This window comes from Leucoraja erinacea, chromosome 16 (genome assembly GCF_028641065.1).
Source record: "Leucoraja erinacea ecotype New England chromosome 16, Leri_hhj_1, whole genome shotgun sequence".
NCBI classification, from domain to species: Eukaryota; Metazoa; Chordata; class Chondrichthyes; order Rajiformes; family Rajidae; genus Leucoraja; species Leucoraja erinaceus.
Window position 1 is genome coordinate 25769993 of NC_073392.1, and position 16007 is coordinate 25785999.

At 43.3% G+C, this 16007-nt stretch overlaps 1 protein-coding gene across 2 annotated transcripts in view; it reads right to left on the reverse strand.

Annotated features, from left to right (window-relative positions):
- The window catches only part of eefsec (eukaryotic elongation factor, selenocysteine-tRNA-specific), a 256915-nt gene that overhangs the window by 139887 nt on the left and 101021 nt on the right, over window positions 1–16007 (reverse strand). For both annotated transcript variants that reach the window (XM_055647961.1, XM_055647962.1), the window contains exons 3-4: window positions 15304–15400; window positions 12698–12862 (exon numbers count right to left, since the gene is read on the reverse strand). In XM_055647961.1, coding sequence (XP_055503936.1) covers window positions 12698–12862; window positions 15304–15400 — 262 coding nt within the window. The remainder of the gene's footprint in view (window positions 1–12697; window positions 12863–15303; window positions 15401–16007) is intronic.

Below are 16007 nucleotides of genomic sequence, written 5' to 3' on the forward strand. Positions count from 1 at the left end.
TCTTTAGAGTAACAGCAAATTATATCCATAAGTAGACATTTCCGTCGTCCATGAAGTGAGTGATGTGCAGTATGTCACGCACCGACACCAGGGATGGGATCCACAAAAATGTTACAGTACAGAAGTCGGGACATTGTGTTACCACTGCACAAGACCACATTTGGAGTTTAGAGATACAGTACGGAAATAGGCCCTTCGGCCCACCGCGTCCACGCCGACCATTGATGACCCGTACACTTTACATATTCTGCTGTGCTGCTGCAAGTAAGAATGTCATTGTTCTATCTGGGACATATGACAATAAAACATTCTTGACTCTCTAACACACTAGGAACAATTTACAGAGGCCAATTGATCTACAAACCAACACGTCTTTGGAATGTGGGAGGAAACCGGAACACCTGGAGAAAACCCACGCAGTCACAGGGAGAACATACAAGCTCCGTACAGACAGCATCTGTAGTCAGGATCGAACCCTGATCTCTGGCGCTGTGAGGCAGCAACTCTACCACTGCGCCACTGTGCCATCCACAGCCAAAAAGTTGAGCTTTGTATTGAGATAATTTGTGAGAAAATGATTCTTGCACCATTAATGCAATCATTAAGTAGCCAGCAATTCTCTCACATAGGAGCTTGCCTACCTAGTCGAGGGTAATATCCTTTTAAACAACTGTACCTAAGTCAGGAAGTCCTGTAGCAGCTTTATAGGACTTTGATGAGACTGCATTTAGTGCAGTTCTGGTCACCCCATTACAGGTAGGATGTAGATGCTTTGGAGTGGGCGCAGAAGAGGTTTATGCCTTGATTAGAGGGTATTAGCTACTAGTTGAATAGACTTGGGTTGTTTTCTCTGGTAGAGAGTCAAGAGACCAGAGAATCAAGAGTGTTTAATTGTCATGTGTACTGGTAATGGAACAATAAAATTCTTACTTGCAGCGGCAAAGCTGGCCTGTAAACATGGTATGCATAGATAACATACCATTATTTTTAAAAAATCAATAATTAATAAACAATGCTAGTGCAAAAGAAGCACAACGTCCTTAGTGCAAGCATGACAGTCAATAGTTCATAGTTTAGTTATTGTTATGTGGTATTCAAGAGCAAGATAGTTGTTGGAAAGAAGTTCTTCCCAAAAGGGGCAATTGTCTCCATGAGTACCTCTGGAGACAGTCCCAATAGCATTTCTATGTTCAATTGATTTTAAACTCTTGCATTTACCAGCTGATAAGAACATTAAGGAAAACTATTTATGTTGAAAAGCATAAATATACAAGAGTAATTTACGAACATAAATCACCAGAGAGATTGCAAGTTATTGATTTCAGAATTGATCACTTAATGTTGTCTAACTTCCACTGTAATAATATAAAGTATTACTTATTTATTTGCTCATTCACTTTATTGTTCAATAAATTTGGTTAGGTCAGAACTCTTCTTCTGAGTTGTCCCAAAGTGCTTCACCAGCATAGAGAGACATACTGCAGAGAAACAGGTCCTTCAATCTTCAATGTGGATGGCACAGTGGCACAGTGGTGGAATTGCTGCCTTACAACGCAAGAGACCTGGGCTCGATCATGGGTACAGGTGCTGTCTGTACAGAGTTTTTACGTTCCACCTGTGACCGTGTTAATTTTCTCCGGGTGCTCCGGTTTCCTTACACACTCCAAAGACGTACTGGTTTGTAGATTGATTGGCTTCAGTAAAAAAATTGTATAATGTCCCTAGTGTGTAGGATAGTACGAGTGATCGCTAGTCGGACTCTTGGGCCAAAGGGCCTATTTCCACACTGTGTCTCTAAAGTCTAAACCCAACTTGCCCAATCCTCATTCTGCTCCAATGTCTTATGGTCTTATTATATATTTTCTATGTTGTATAGTCAGAGTGATAGAGCACAGAAATACATCCTTTGGCCCAACTCATCCAACTAAGATGCCCCATCTACGCTCGTCCTATGGGTCTGCGTTTGCCCCACATCCCTCTTGACCTTCCCTATCCATGCTTCTGTCCAAATGTCTTATAAATGTTGTTACTGTACCTGTCTCAACTGCTTCCTCAGGCAGCTCATTTCAGTTTAAATCTGCCAGCTAGGAAAGTTCAGATTTGCAAGGATTAGATTCAACAGCTAAAATAAATGAAAAAAGACTTTGTGCACAATGAGTAATAAGGGAAAAATAACTTGAGGTTGTAGAAAGGAAACATGTCAGTCCATACTTGAAAAATTTACGTCAATTTATCAACTATTCCAGATATGAACCTTTGCCAGAAATGGGTTGCTATACATTTTTTAATATAAAATTAAAAATAGCAGAGGCAATGAAAAGATCCTTGTTTTGTTTGCCAACTACCATTTCTTATTAAAACTATAAGTAAAATTTAAGATAAAATGTCAATTATTTTAAGCAGCTAACAAGGCAGAATTCTGGTCAGTGCTTCCAGCCTTCATTTTTTATCCCCCCCCCCCCCTCGCAGTCTGGAGACAATTGGGCTATTTTTTCCTTGCTGAAAAAATATTAATTTAGGAATAGGCTTCCTGAAACGACGAGAAGAAAAAATAAGGAAAGCGGAATCTTTAAAACTTTTCTTTTTGGATGACCCCCAAAATATAACTAAATGAGGGGAATTGACGAGCAGAGAGAACTTCAGACTATTCTTTCCCACAGACTAGAAATGAAACTAAACAAAAAATGTTAAATCTGTAAACAAGTTAAGAATATAATAATTCTACTAATACTGTACTGAAGTCCATATTTGCTGTTTTGAAATGGAGAAACAAGAAATTGAAGATGCTGGTTTAGTTTAGTTTATTATTGTCACATGTATCGAGGTACAGTGAAAAGCTTTTTGTTGAATGCTATGATTACAATCAAACCGGCCACAGTGCACAGATACAGGATAAACTGTAGTGCGCAAGATAATGTCCATTAAAGATAGTGCACGATTAAAGTCCATTAAAGTCTGATTAAAGATCGAGTCGTCCGATTAAAGAATGCTTTACAAAAAAAAAACAAATTGGTGGAGTAACACAATGGGTCAGGCAGTATCCCCATGTTCTCCAGAGATGCCGCTTGCCCCATTGAGTTACTCCAGTACGCTGTGTTTTTGCTGTATTCAATTTCAGAGAGAGATGCTCCCTTTCGTCAATGAGTCCAAATGGAGCCAGGAATAGTCCCAAATGATTCCATGGGACAATTTAAGAGAGACTCCTTTATGTGAGAGTGGTCAAAAGGTCTGAGCCGACAAAATAAATGGATAGATACTCATGGGAAAATAGTTTTCATACGGAGAGAAACATGATGGAATAGATTACTCTATGAATCTACTGAGATGCTGCTTGAAGATGGTAACATCTAACATCAAAGATTTTCCACCATCCGGGCTGTACCCTCTTCTCGCTGTTACCATCAGGCGGGAGGTACTGAAGCCTGAAATCCCACACCAACAGGTTCAGGAACAGCTACTTTCCTACAGTTGAAGACACAGGGTGTTGCAGTAGCTCAGCGGGTCAGGCAGCATCTCTGGAGAACATGGTGACATTTCAGGTCGGGACCCTTCTTCAGACTGATTGTGGGGGGGGAGTGGGGGGAAATAAAGCTGGAAGAGTGGAGGGGCAGGACAAAGGATAGGCAGAAATAAGTAGAATTTTTGTTTACTATATGTTATCAATGAGAATTGTGTTCAGAGGCCCGTTATGCTGCAGCAAGTTCTGTTTGGTTTAGTTTAGAGATAAGGTGCAGAAACAGGCCCTTTGGCCAAACATGTCCAGACCAACCATATAGGGAAAATGAGTGTTGTTAATTATCCCAGTGGTAAGGGTAAGATGGGACACCAATATTACAGCCTGATATATAATCTACCAGGAATCTCCAGAGAGTACAGCAGGAGGGTGGCTAGAACCTCTGGGTGTATGGAAGGAACATCCAGAAGCCGTCCTGACTAAGACTGTCCTGAATATATAGAAGTTGGGGGGTCATGTGGAAGAAGGAACTGCAGATGCTGGTTTCAATCAAAGACAGACACAAAAAGCTGGAGTTACTCAGCGGGCCAGGCTTCATCTCTGGAGAGGAATGGGTGACGTCTCGGGTCGACACCTTTCTTCAGACACTTTTTTAGAGGATAGAAGGCTGTTCTAGGGAGTCCAAGAGGAGGGTACCGGTGGAGACAGGAGAAGGGGTCGTCACTGGGTGGTGAGGACTCCTTCCCATAGAAAAAGGCACAGAGGCGACGGAAGAAAAGGCACGTTGTGGTGGACCCAGAAATCGTTGAGGCAGGGGCGGAGGGGAATGATGGTGAGGCCTCTGTTGAGGACAGACCGTTCCGTATCAGAAGAAGGGTCTCGACCCGAAACGTCACCCATTCCTTCTTTCGAGAGATGCTGCCTGTCCCACTGAGTTACTCCATCTTTTTGTGTCTATCTTTACTTGGTTTTGTTCATACAAAGGGTGGTGGGTGTATGGAATGAGCTGTCGGAGGAGGAGGCAGTTACATGGATCGGATAGATTTAAAGGGATAATGGCTAAATTCAGGCAGGTGGACTAGTGTTGATGGGGCACATTGATCCGAAGGTGTGGGCATGTTGGGCTGAAGGGCCTGTTTCCACATTGAATGACTCAGGGAGGCACAGTGGCACCGCGGTAGAGTTGCTGCCTTACAGCGGCAGAGACTCATGTACGATCCTGACCACGCATGCGGTCTGTATGGAGTTCGTACATTCTCCCTGTGAATGCGTGGGTATTCTCCGGGTGCTCCGGTTTCCTCCCACACAACAAAGGGGTACAGGATTGGCTTCGGTAAAATTGTAAATTGTCCTTCGTGTGTGGGATAGTGCGAGTGTACGGGATGACTGCTGGTCAGAGCGGACTCGGTGGGCCGAAGGGCCTGTTTCCGGGCTGTATCTCTGAAGTCTAAAGACCCTATGACTCCAAGACAGGGCACAATAGCAGAACTAACAGAAGATTTTAAGGCAGAACTCGGTGCTTCTTTAAAGCTTGCTCTGTAAGGAGTTTCATGCGGTAACCCGATCTTGGTTGCTAGCTCCAATCCCTCTGGGATTACGTGCACTCTATTGACCAGGTCGTCCGACTGCCTTTAGGAGCGAAGTGAAAGCCACAACCTTCCTTCCCCGCTTATGGTTTGCATTAGAGCAGTTCTGCCTGGCTCCTTTCCCTTTGGCTCTTTTGGCTTCTGAATAATACACACCATTAAACTTATGACCTTCCTCCCAAAACGAGTTATTAGTTAATGCTGTTCGGGCAGATAGGAACAAATTGGTTGCTTTAATTGCAACGCAAGAAAGGGACACAGATGCCACTTACACAAACTCCTGAGAACTCTTCAGATTATCACTTAACAAGAAAAAAATATCATTTTAAAGGAACAATTTTTAAAAGAGTTAGAAGATTTGGGAGAAATACTTTGCCCGGCTCACTCGCTTCAGTAAAAAACATCTTCTAAGCTTAGAATTTTACATTTAATTCTGTGCATCTGACAATATTTCTACACTGTATGTCCAATTAAATGCAACCATATACTATATTATTTTTAAATATAATTAAATAAAGCATAATAGTCATAGAATCATACAGCACAGGAACAGGCCCTTCGGCCCACCTTGTCCATTCTGACCAAGATGCCACCTGCCCGCATTTGGCCAATAACCCTCTCAACCTTTGCTACCCATGTACTTGTCTTTTAATAGACGTTGTTATCGTACCTGCCTCAGCTACTTCCTCTGCCAGCTCATTCCGTACTCATGTAAAAAATGTCGTCCCTCAGGTTCTTATTAAATCTTTCCCCCCCTCACCTTAAACCTATGCCGTCTGAATCTTGATTCCCCTAACCAGAGTAATAAACACCAAGACCACACAAAACAAAAGACATCTACATGTTGAGAACCGTTGAGAGAGAGCCCGCAACATTGGCATTAAGGCCCTTCAAACAATGCTGATGGACTTATTGTGTCTCTTCAGTATATTTTCCTTCAATTTGTACAAGGTATGTGGATAGGGTAGGTTGGTAAATGGATACGATAGGTTTAGGGGGATATGGGCCAAAGGCAGGCAGGTGGGACTCGAGTAGATGGGGCATGTTGCCTGTGTGGGGAAGTTGGGCCAAATGGCTTGTTTCCACGTTGTATGACTATGACTGTGAATTTCAGATTTTCTTACGCGCAGCATTATTTTATACACCTAGGACCACGAAATCTTCACATCTCAAAATTTATTATTTTGCAATAAATACTCTGTTTAAGAACAGGAAGAGATAAACGAATTACATTCAAGTTAATTTCAGTTGGTTGGTACATTAAAGAAATTTATTCTTTAAAGAATATTTTATTCTTGGAAAGATACAGATTATTCAAGAGGAGCCAGTGCAGATTTGTTCGGGTAAAGTAAAAAACAATGTGTTAGAGCAAGTCAGCGGGTCAGGCAGCATCTGTGGAGGGAATGGACAAATGACGTTTTGGGTTGGGTCCCTTCTTCAGACTGATTGGAGTAAGGGGGTGAAAGCTGGAAAAAGTGGTGGGGGTGGGACAAAGCCTGGCAAGTGATGGGTGGATACAGGTGAGGGAGGGTGATTGGCAAATGGGTGGAGTAAGTGACCATGGGTGGTGTTGGATAAGGAGAGAAGAGGATGCGAAATGTAAAGCTGGAGAGAGATGTTGAGTTCCTCCAGCACATTGCTTTTTGCTCAAGATTCCAGCAGCTTCTTGGGTCTCCTCTTTGTTAAGCGAAAGTCTTGTCTGACTAACTAGACCATTTTTTTAACGACGCCAACATTTTTTTTTGGATAAATTCTTCAGATTTCAGCATTTGAGATTTTTCAGATATTTAATGAATGGGAAAAAATTGAGAGCAGAGGAAAAATAGTCCACAGATCCTGAAAAGACAGTTTGATAAGGTGGTTAAAATAACATAGTGGGTATCTTATTTTATTAGCTACGGCATACAGTATAAGACCTGGACAAACAACGCAGCTTGAGTAACGTGTATCGTTCCAGTCACCACATTAATGGAAAGATGTGGAGACACAAGGAATTGAAGATGCTGGAATCTCCAGCAAAACACAAAATGCTGGAAGAACTCAGCGGGTCAGGCAAAAATTGTGAGGGATTGGACAGTCGATAATTCGGAACAGGATCAATGAGTCTGAAGAAGCGTCCCAACCCAAAACTTTGGCTTCCATTTTAGTTTAGTCCCCTGTCCCACTCAGGCGCGTTTGTTTGCGACTACAGGCAACTAGGCTGTATGGTTGTGAGTAGTCTTCTCAAGTTGCCTAAAGAGTTGTAACGTTTTTCTGGTCGCCGCTGGATTTTGAAATGTTCAAAACTTTTCGGCGACTATGAGCTTGACGTAGCTTGTCTTCTCCTGTCATAGGCGCTGTCGTAGGTTGTCGCCAGGGTGAAGCAGGTTGTCGCCAGGTGACGTTGGTTGTCGCTGGGTGCTGACTTCGGTGAATTCCATTGGCGACAACCTACGTCAACCGGCGGCAGGTACCAATGACTGAATTGTCTTCAGTTGTCGCTGTCAGGGCCGTTGCTTGTCGTAGCTTGTCACGGGTGGACATAGGTTGACTTTGGTTGTCGTAGGTTGTCGCCCGTGTGGTCATAGGTGGACGTCGTAATGGATCGCCGGTCGGCGGTAGCTTGCTGTAGCTTGACGTAGACTAGGTGGTAGGTTGTCATAGCTTTTCGTAGACATTGTCGTGGGGGGGGGGGGGGGGGGGGGGGGAGGGGTCCAAATCGCCGCTTTTTTGGCGACCTGCTATGACCATGACAACAAAGCCTTTGTTGCGTGCTAACCAGTCAGCAAAAATCCATGTACTCGTCTAAATGTCTGAAGAAGGATCTCAACCCAAAACGTCGCCTGTCCTTTTCCTCCAGAGCTGCTGCCTGACCCGCTGAGGTACTCCAGCACTTTGTGAGTGGGAGAGGAGAGGCGGTCAGGTTGCTGAGAACAAAGAGAGACCCAGTGTGAGGGGACCTCCGAGAACAGAGGGACCCAGCTTGGGTGGCACCAAGAACAAAGAGGGGCCATCGGGACTTATTAAAGTACCTTGTAACAATACATGGCGACATTTCGTTGTCTCTGTACTGTACACTGACAATGACAATTAAATTTGAATCTGAATCTGAATTTTATGCACTTTGTGTATTGTATGCAAATACAAAGAATTTCACAGTACCTAGGTACATGTGGCAATAAGGTATCATTGAATAAAGTATCATTGAATCAATCTTTGGTGTAAACCAGCATCTGCAGTTCTACGTATCTGCACCGTGGAGTGCAGCATGTTCCCTGTGCTCTGAGTTAGAAATATCGCAGCACATGCTAGAAAAGTCAGTTTTTAAAAAATAATGTAAAGGCTCCAATCCGACCAACTTTTGATCTTTGGAATTGGCTAACAAAAGGGTCCAAATTGATTTCTTTGGACACCGAGGTAAGCAGACACGAGAACTTTATGTTCCCAACATTTCACACATGACTGCAGCTGCCTTCCCTGCTTCAGGATATGACTGTGGAGAAAATTCTTGTCCAAATTGCAATTACTGCAATTGAAAATGATTGGATATTTCCTTGAGAAAGAATGAGATCTCCCTGGAATTTCCTCCACCACATCAGTGCAATCTTTATCAAAGACGTCGACAACCATTTCTTCGCTTCCTCCCTCCACTGGAGTTGGTGTGTCCTTTACAACTTATTTATACAAGCATTGTTTTTAAACATTGTGTTGACTACATTTGACTATGATTATGATTGGAGATAGAGCATGAAAACAGGCCGTTCGGATCACCGAGTCTACAATGACTATCCATCGCCAGTTCACACTGGTTCTATCAAAGATAGACACAAAGTGCTGGAGTAACTCGAGTAACAGTTCTGGCAGCATCTCTGGAGAAAAAAGATGGGTGACATTTCAGGTCGAGACCCCTCTTCATACTGAAAGTAGGGGGCGAGATGGGTGTGAAGAGCTGGAGGATATTTTCTCGCCTCCAGCTCGTCACCTATGCTCTCCCCCACCCCCTACTTTCAGTCTGAAAAGGGTCCTACCCAAAAAAGTCACCCATCCTTTTTCTCCAAAGATGCTGCCTGACCTGCTGAGTTACTCCAGCACTTTGTGTATCTTTGGTATAAACCAACATCTTCAGTTCTTTGTTTCTACACACTAGTTCTATGTTATCCCACTTTCTCATCCACTCTTTGCAGACAATTTACAGAGACCAATTAACCTACAAACCCGTACGTGTTTGGGATGTGGGAGGAAATTGAAGGAAACCCACAGGGTCATAGGGAGAAACGTGCAAACTCCACACACAGACAGCACACAAGGTCAGGATCGAACCTGGGTCTCTGGCGCTGGGAGACAGCAGCTCTACTCTTGCAGTGTTTTGTGCCTTGACAAGATGCTGCCCTTTAAGTACGATATCTTTGTGGCTCCCACCTCCGCCTCCTATATTTCCTGAAGGTGCAACGCTATTATTGGGAGATGGTGCAAAGGCCTCCTGTGCTCCAAGGAATAGAGCCCTAGCCTGCCCAATCTCTCCCTATTGCTCAGGCCCTCGAATCTTGGCAACATTGTTGCAAAACTTTCTGCAATCAATGATATCCCACATGCCAGACTGTCACTGCAGTCAATTCCTGCCTTTGCTCTTTCCATAAACATAGAAACATTGATGTTAACATGCATTCGGCCCTTCGTCCTACACCGCCTCAATATGATCATGGCTGATCAAGGAATAGTATCCCGTAGCCTGCCCCCAATCTCTCCATACCCCCTCATCCCCCTAGCCACAATCTTGACAACTCCCTGTTGCATATAGCCAATTATCTGCCACAACTTCCATCTTAATGATATCCTTCCTAGATCATGCAGACTAAAACTGCAGTCAATTCTCCAATGGACGCTCTTTCCATAAGCTAGGGTACTGTTCAATTCACCTTTACCTCATTGCGGACATTGGACTTTGACTAAGGAACTGATGCGCTACAATGCTGAGAACTATATTCTGCACTCCATACCTTTCCCTTTGCTAAATCTATTGTACTTGAGTTTGAACTGATTGTATCTAGTTATGGTTGACTTGATCTGTTAGATTGCACGCAAGTCAAAGATTTTGACTCTACCTCAGTACATGTGACAATAATAATAAAACATTTGGGCCTGACAGTGGCAACCAGAAACCCGGGTGCGATCCTGACCTAGGGATCTCTGTGTCAAACTCGGTGTGGGGTTTGCACATTCTCCCTGTGACCTCATGGGTTTTCTGCAGGTGTGGTGGTTTTCTCCCACATCTGAAATACATGCGGGTTTTTAGATTAATTAGCCTCTGTAAATTGTCCCTCGTGTGTATGGATTGCATGAGAAAGTCGGATAACATTGAACTCCTGTGTACGGGTGGTCGATGGTCGTCATGGACTCATTGGGCCGAAGGGCCTGTTTCCTTGCTGAACAGTATCTCTAAACTAAACTAAACCTAAACATTTGAAATAAAATCGGGGATTCACCACAAAGGGTTAAAACAACATTGAAATGGTCAAAAGCACGAGGAGATTTCATCGCGGTGGACTGGAAAAATCCGAATCAATTTATAGCTAATTTACGAAATCAAGTGCACAATACAACACAAACCTCAGCCGGCCAAATACAATCCCGCCAATCCACACTGTGATTGCTTTAATGGTTTTTATGCTACGATCGCAGAATCTAATGGTTTTTCAAGTAATTTTGTGGTAACACAAGTACAAGATCATCGATGGCCAGATGACTGTGATCACAGTCAGCTCCGATGTACAAGAAACATCTGCCGATGTCGGCAGTATTCCCCGTGGTTCAGCAAGTGACTGGGAAAGCTGCTATTAACTCCAAGGACCTAAAGTAAAATGGGTCTCGCAGGTTAAACCCATTTTTTTCACACCCCTGGGTCTCCAATTAATGTACAGGAGCCACCAGAACCCAAATAATGAATATTTGTTATTATACACACACTTCTACTCCGACATTCTTTATCGCCGACATCTGCCAAACAAAACGACCTGTGCTGCCTTGAATTCCAGTCGTGCAGTATTCCCCGTGGATTCTGGGAGCAAGTGGAGCTGGGAAAGCTGCTATTAACTCCAAGGACCTAAAGTAAAATGGGTCTCAGGTGCTGTGAGGTTAAACACATTTTTTCACACCACCCTGGTCGTGCTCTCATCTCGCTACTGCCATCGGGAAGAAAGTACAGGAGTCTGTAAACTGTGACCTAAATGACTTTAGCCTTTAAAGAACAGTCTACTTTTCCCTTCCTGTACACAACCATTATGACTCTTGCTCACTGTCAAGCTGCACACAACTGTGTTGGCGAACCTCAACAGTATGATGGTATTTTGGTGTTGTTGGTTGAATCCTCCTCCTCCCCCTGAAATCCACAACTATCTCCTTCGTTTTTATGGTGTTGAGATGGAGATTATTGTGTGCACTCCACTTTTTCTATACTCCTCCTCATTGCCCCCATTAGCTGTGTCATCTGAAAATTTCTGCAAAAAGCAGCTGTTGGTGTTATATTGACAATCCGCTGTGTAGATGGTAAACAGGAATGGAGCCAGCAATGCTGCTCATGATGGTTGAGACATTGTTCTTAGGCGCACATACTGTGGTCTGAGGAAAAGGTAATCCAAACACCACAGTACCATTAATGGATCCACCTTCATCTACATCTTCTCCCCTAGTATTGTGTTAAAAGCGCTAGAGAAGTCAAAGAATGTCATTCTTACAGAGGATGTGTGTACGCCCTCTGCAGCATGTAAATAAGGGCATCAAGCTGCTACAAATAAGAATGTCTTCATCATTGTGAAGTGACGCTATGGACAATTGAGACTTGTGACTCTTGATTTCATTGTCGGTACATATGACAATTAAACTCGTGACTCTTGACTTGGGAATAACAGGACATATCAACAAAATAGTGGCTTCAATGTGGTAAAATGTCCAAAAAGCTTCATGGGGAAGGTGCCCAACAGACGCACAGTGGACAAAGCCGCTGCCTCGTAGCACCAAAGATTCAGGTTTGATCCTATCCTCGGGCGCTGTCTGTGTGGAGTTTGCATGTTCTACATGAGTTTCCTCCGGTTTCCTCCAACATCCCAACCAACGTGGATAGGTGACATTTTCGGTTGGGACCCTTCTTCAGACCCTAACCTAGCTGTATTCTCCAGAGATGATGCCTGACTTATTGAGTTACTCCAGCACTTTGTGTCTTATTTTAGTAATTTGCAGTTGTTTGTTTCCCGCCAGTACTCCAAATGCCTGGCGCCAAGTAGAAAGTGCAACAGTTTATTGGTTGTTATGAAAAAACTGAATTGCGGTAACAAAGAAATCTGCTGACAATCCCACAATGGCTAATCAGAGGATCAAAAAGGTGCCATTTGTGCTTTGAAGGTTGAGACGGTATTTCCCATTTTGATAGAAAATTCAATGGGTTTGTGAAATACACAAGAGCCCAGTAAAATATAAAAAATTCCAAACCACAAAATAAATAATCAAACGTATTTATCTTCTGTTAATGCTGCATAAATACTTAGAGATAAATATAAAATGAAATAAGCTTCAAATGACCAAAAATGCGCTAAGCTCTGGCAGAATAAGGCTTGCCTGTCATTAAGAAAGCAGACTGAATGCTGCTCTTCATTTAAGGGAAGAGAATACTCTTTGAAGAGGTTACCTTGAGGGAGGGGATCTCCACACTGTCATTGACACTGACAGATCCAGAGAGGATGGTCCCTGTCATCACGGTGCCCTGACCTTTGATCGAGAAGCAGTGGTCTGCCGCCATGAGGAAGGTACCCGAGGGGTCACGTTTTGGCATGTACGTCTGCGATATCAGGAGCTGTGGCAGATGGGGGACGGGGGGTGGTGGTTGAGGGGGAAATAAGAGGGGTCACAGAGATACAAAGAATGCAAAGAGACAGGTTAGACTTTATTAAAAAAAACTACAAGCATCATATTTCAATCCTACCAACGACTAGAGTGTGGTCCTGAGGCCACACACACCTCATATTTTGCTTGGGCAGCTTACAACTCAGCCGTATGAATATTGATTCCTCTAAATACAAGTAACCCTTGCACTTCCTCTCTCTGTCCCTCCCGACCCTAGTCGTCCTGGTAGCTTTACTGTTCGTATCCCCTCATTATCACCTCCAAAACAGCCAACAATTGACCGTTGTAGTCTCTTTAGCCAGCTCTGATTTGTTCTGTATCTTTACATAGCCCTAGTGTCCCTCTCCCCTGACTGTGGGTTTAAAGAAGAGTCTCAACCCAAAATGTCATCTATTCCTTCTCTCCAGAGATGCTGCCTGACCCACTGAGTTACTCCAGCATTTTGTGTCTACTATCAACCTCATTAACTATCTACCCTCAGACTATCTTTAATCAGACATTACTGGACTTTACTTTCCACTAAACATTATTATTTTTATCATATATCTGTACACCGTGGACGGTTCGATTGTAATCATGTATAGTCTTTCCGCTGACTGGTTAGCACGCAACAATAAGCTTTTTTTTACGGTACCTCTGTACATAAACTGAAATACATGTAAACTTAGCTAGGTTCCCCCTTGCTGAGATGTAACTAGTCATTCCATTAACAGTTTACAACTGTTGTCTCTGTGTACAGGACGATCACTTGAATTCCAGTAAAGTGTAACAGTGAACATGCCAAATTCTCAAACAGTGAAAACCCACTGGATTACAATTACAAATTCATTCCACCCAAACTTAAGCTTGCAAGTTGAGTCAAGACAGATCGTTCATCTTTTCTAACCCCGAATCACTATTAATTTCTGATTTCTATATCAACTCCATCAACCCTGCATATCTTTGGGCCAGCAAAACTCTATCAATAATAGATATATTATTATAGGCTGGATAGGCTGTATTGTAGGTTTATAGGCAATAATAGGCTGGACTATGGTATCTTCCTTAACTTTGGTGCTGCTGTGGGGTTATGTTGTGTCGTGGACATCTGTGTCTGCGCTTTTTTATATATCTATTGTTTTGTATATATCTATCTATCTATTTATTTATTTATTTATTTATTTATTTATTATGTTACATGACTGTAAGGAAAATCCATTTCGTTGTCTCTAATGAAAAAATGACAATACATTGAATACAATATGATATGATAATTGCCTGAGCTATGTTTTTGATGGGCAGTTGGAGAGGGTCCACACATCTACATGTGTTAGTGTTTCTGAACTTGTCTCTGGAATGGAACAGACTAAACCGGGCAATACTGCCGACTGGGGGGACTGTGGGATAACCTGGGGAGGGCGCCAAATTGGCAAGGGTGGGGCAGAGAGGCACCTGATGTGGTCGGGACATTGGGCAGGCGAGATGCCAGTAAATACTTGACATGTTTATGGGGCCCTTTGGCCCACCGAGTCCACACCCACCAACTTGTTCTGCCATGCGCTCCACTGATCTTTCCTCCAAAAGTACACACTGCTTTGATAAATTGTAGTTCCCTGGAACTTTTCAAAGTTATCACTTGCATATTATTTAATGATTTGTGTATAATTATCGAGGCACGAATATAAACAGTGTTGTTAGCGTACTCACTTGTAATTGTCACTGAATCAGCGTTTTATTTCATTCGAAATGTTATCAAATAGTGCTATTCAGAATAATGCTTTTTATAGGGCAGGGGCACTGGGGATGTGTTTATGGAGAAAGGAGGTGATGGCCCATTTGTGAACCACTGGTCTAAATTAAACATAAAAGTGCTGGAGAAACTCAGTAAGTCAGTCAGCATCTGTGGAGAGAATAGGTCAGATGATGTTTTTGGGTCAGGACTCCTGATGCTTTTCACCAATATCTCTTTTCCAGCTTTCTCTCCCCCCCCCCCCCCCCCCCCCCCCCCCCAACTCCAATCAGTCTGAGGAATGGTCCAGACCTGAACACGTTGTGTGTCCACTTTCTCAACCGATGCTGCCTGACTCTCTGAGTTACTTCAGCACATTGTATCTTGCTCAAGATTCCAGCATCTGCCGTACTTCGCGTCAGGAAAAAATACGCTAACTTTTCATCATTTATAGGTGCAGAATTAGGCCATTCGGCCCATCAAGTCTACTCTGCCATTCAATCATGGCTAGTCTATCTGTCCCTCTCATGCCCCATTCTCCTGTCTTCTCCCAATAACCTCTGACACCCGTACTAACCAAGAATCGTTTGATCAATGCATCTCTCTCAATGTTAATTCTCTGATGGACTGACAGTTCTCTCATCCTGCAGACTCACTGAGGCATTGAGCGGAGTTAAGCTTACCTCAACGAGCTCCGAAATGCCCTGAGGAGTCTCTGTCTCCGAAGCATCTGGTCCCCCAGGCTTGGCAGCGACAGGAACAATGGGACACCCGTTAAACCTACAAAACAGATTGCAAATGCCAACTTTCTTACAGTGGGAAGAAAATTATAGAACAAAGATCATTACAGTACAGGATCAGGCCCTTCGGCCCACATTGTCTGTGCGCAACATGATGTTTAGTTCCGTTTAGTTTTGCATCCTAAACACTAGGGGCAATTTGCAGAGTCCAATTAACCACAGATAGCATCCGTAATCAGGATTGAACCCTGATCTCGGGCACTGTAAGGCAGCAGCTCTACAGATGTGACTATGCCGCTCCAAATGGCAAGTTAATCTCCTCTGCTTGCATGCAATCCATACCCACCCATTCCCTGCATGTCCATATGCCTATCTAAACGCTCCATAACATCACTGCCATAGGACACCCATTAAACCTACAAATAAATCACAAATGCCAACTTTCTCACAGTAGGAAGGAATCATAGAACAATACAACACAGGAACAAGCCCTTTAGTCCAGAATGTCCCTGCTGATCATGATACCAAGTTCAACTAATATCTGCCAACATGTGATCCATATCCCTCCATTCCCTGCATATCCATGTGTCTATCTAAAATTTCTTAAGTGCCATAATTATGGGATTTAGTTTAGTTTAGAGATACAG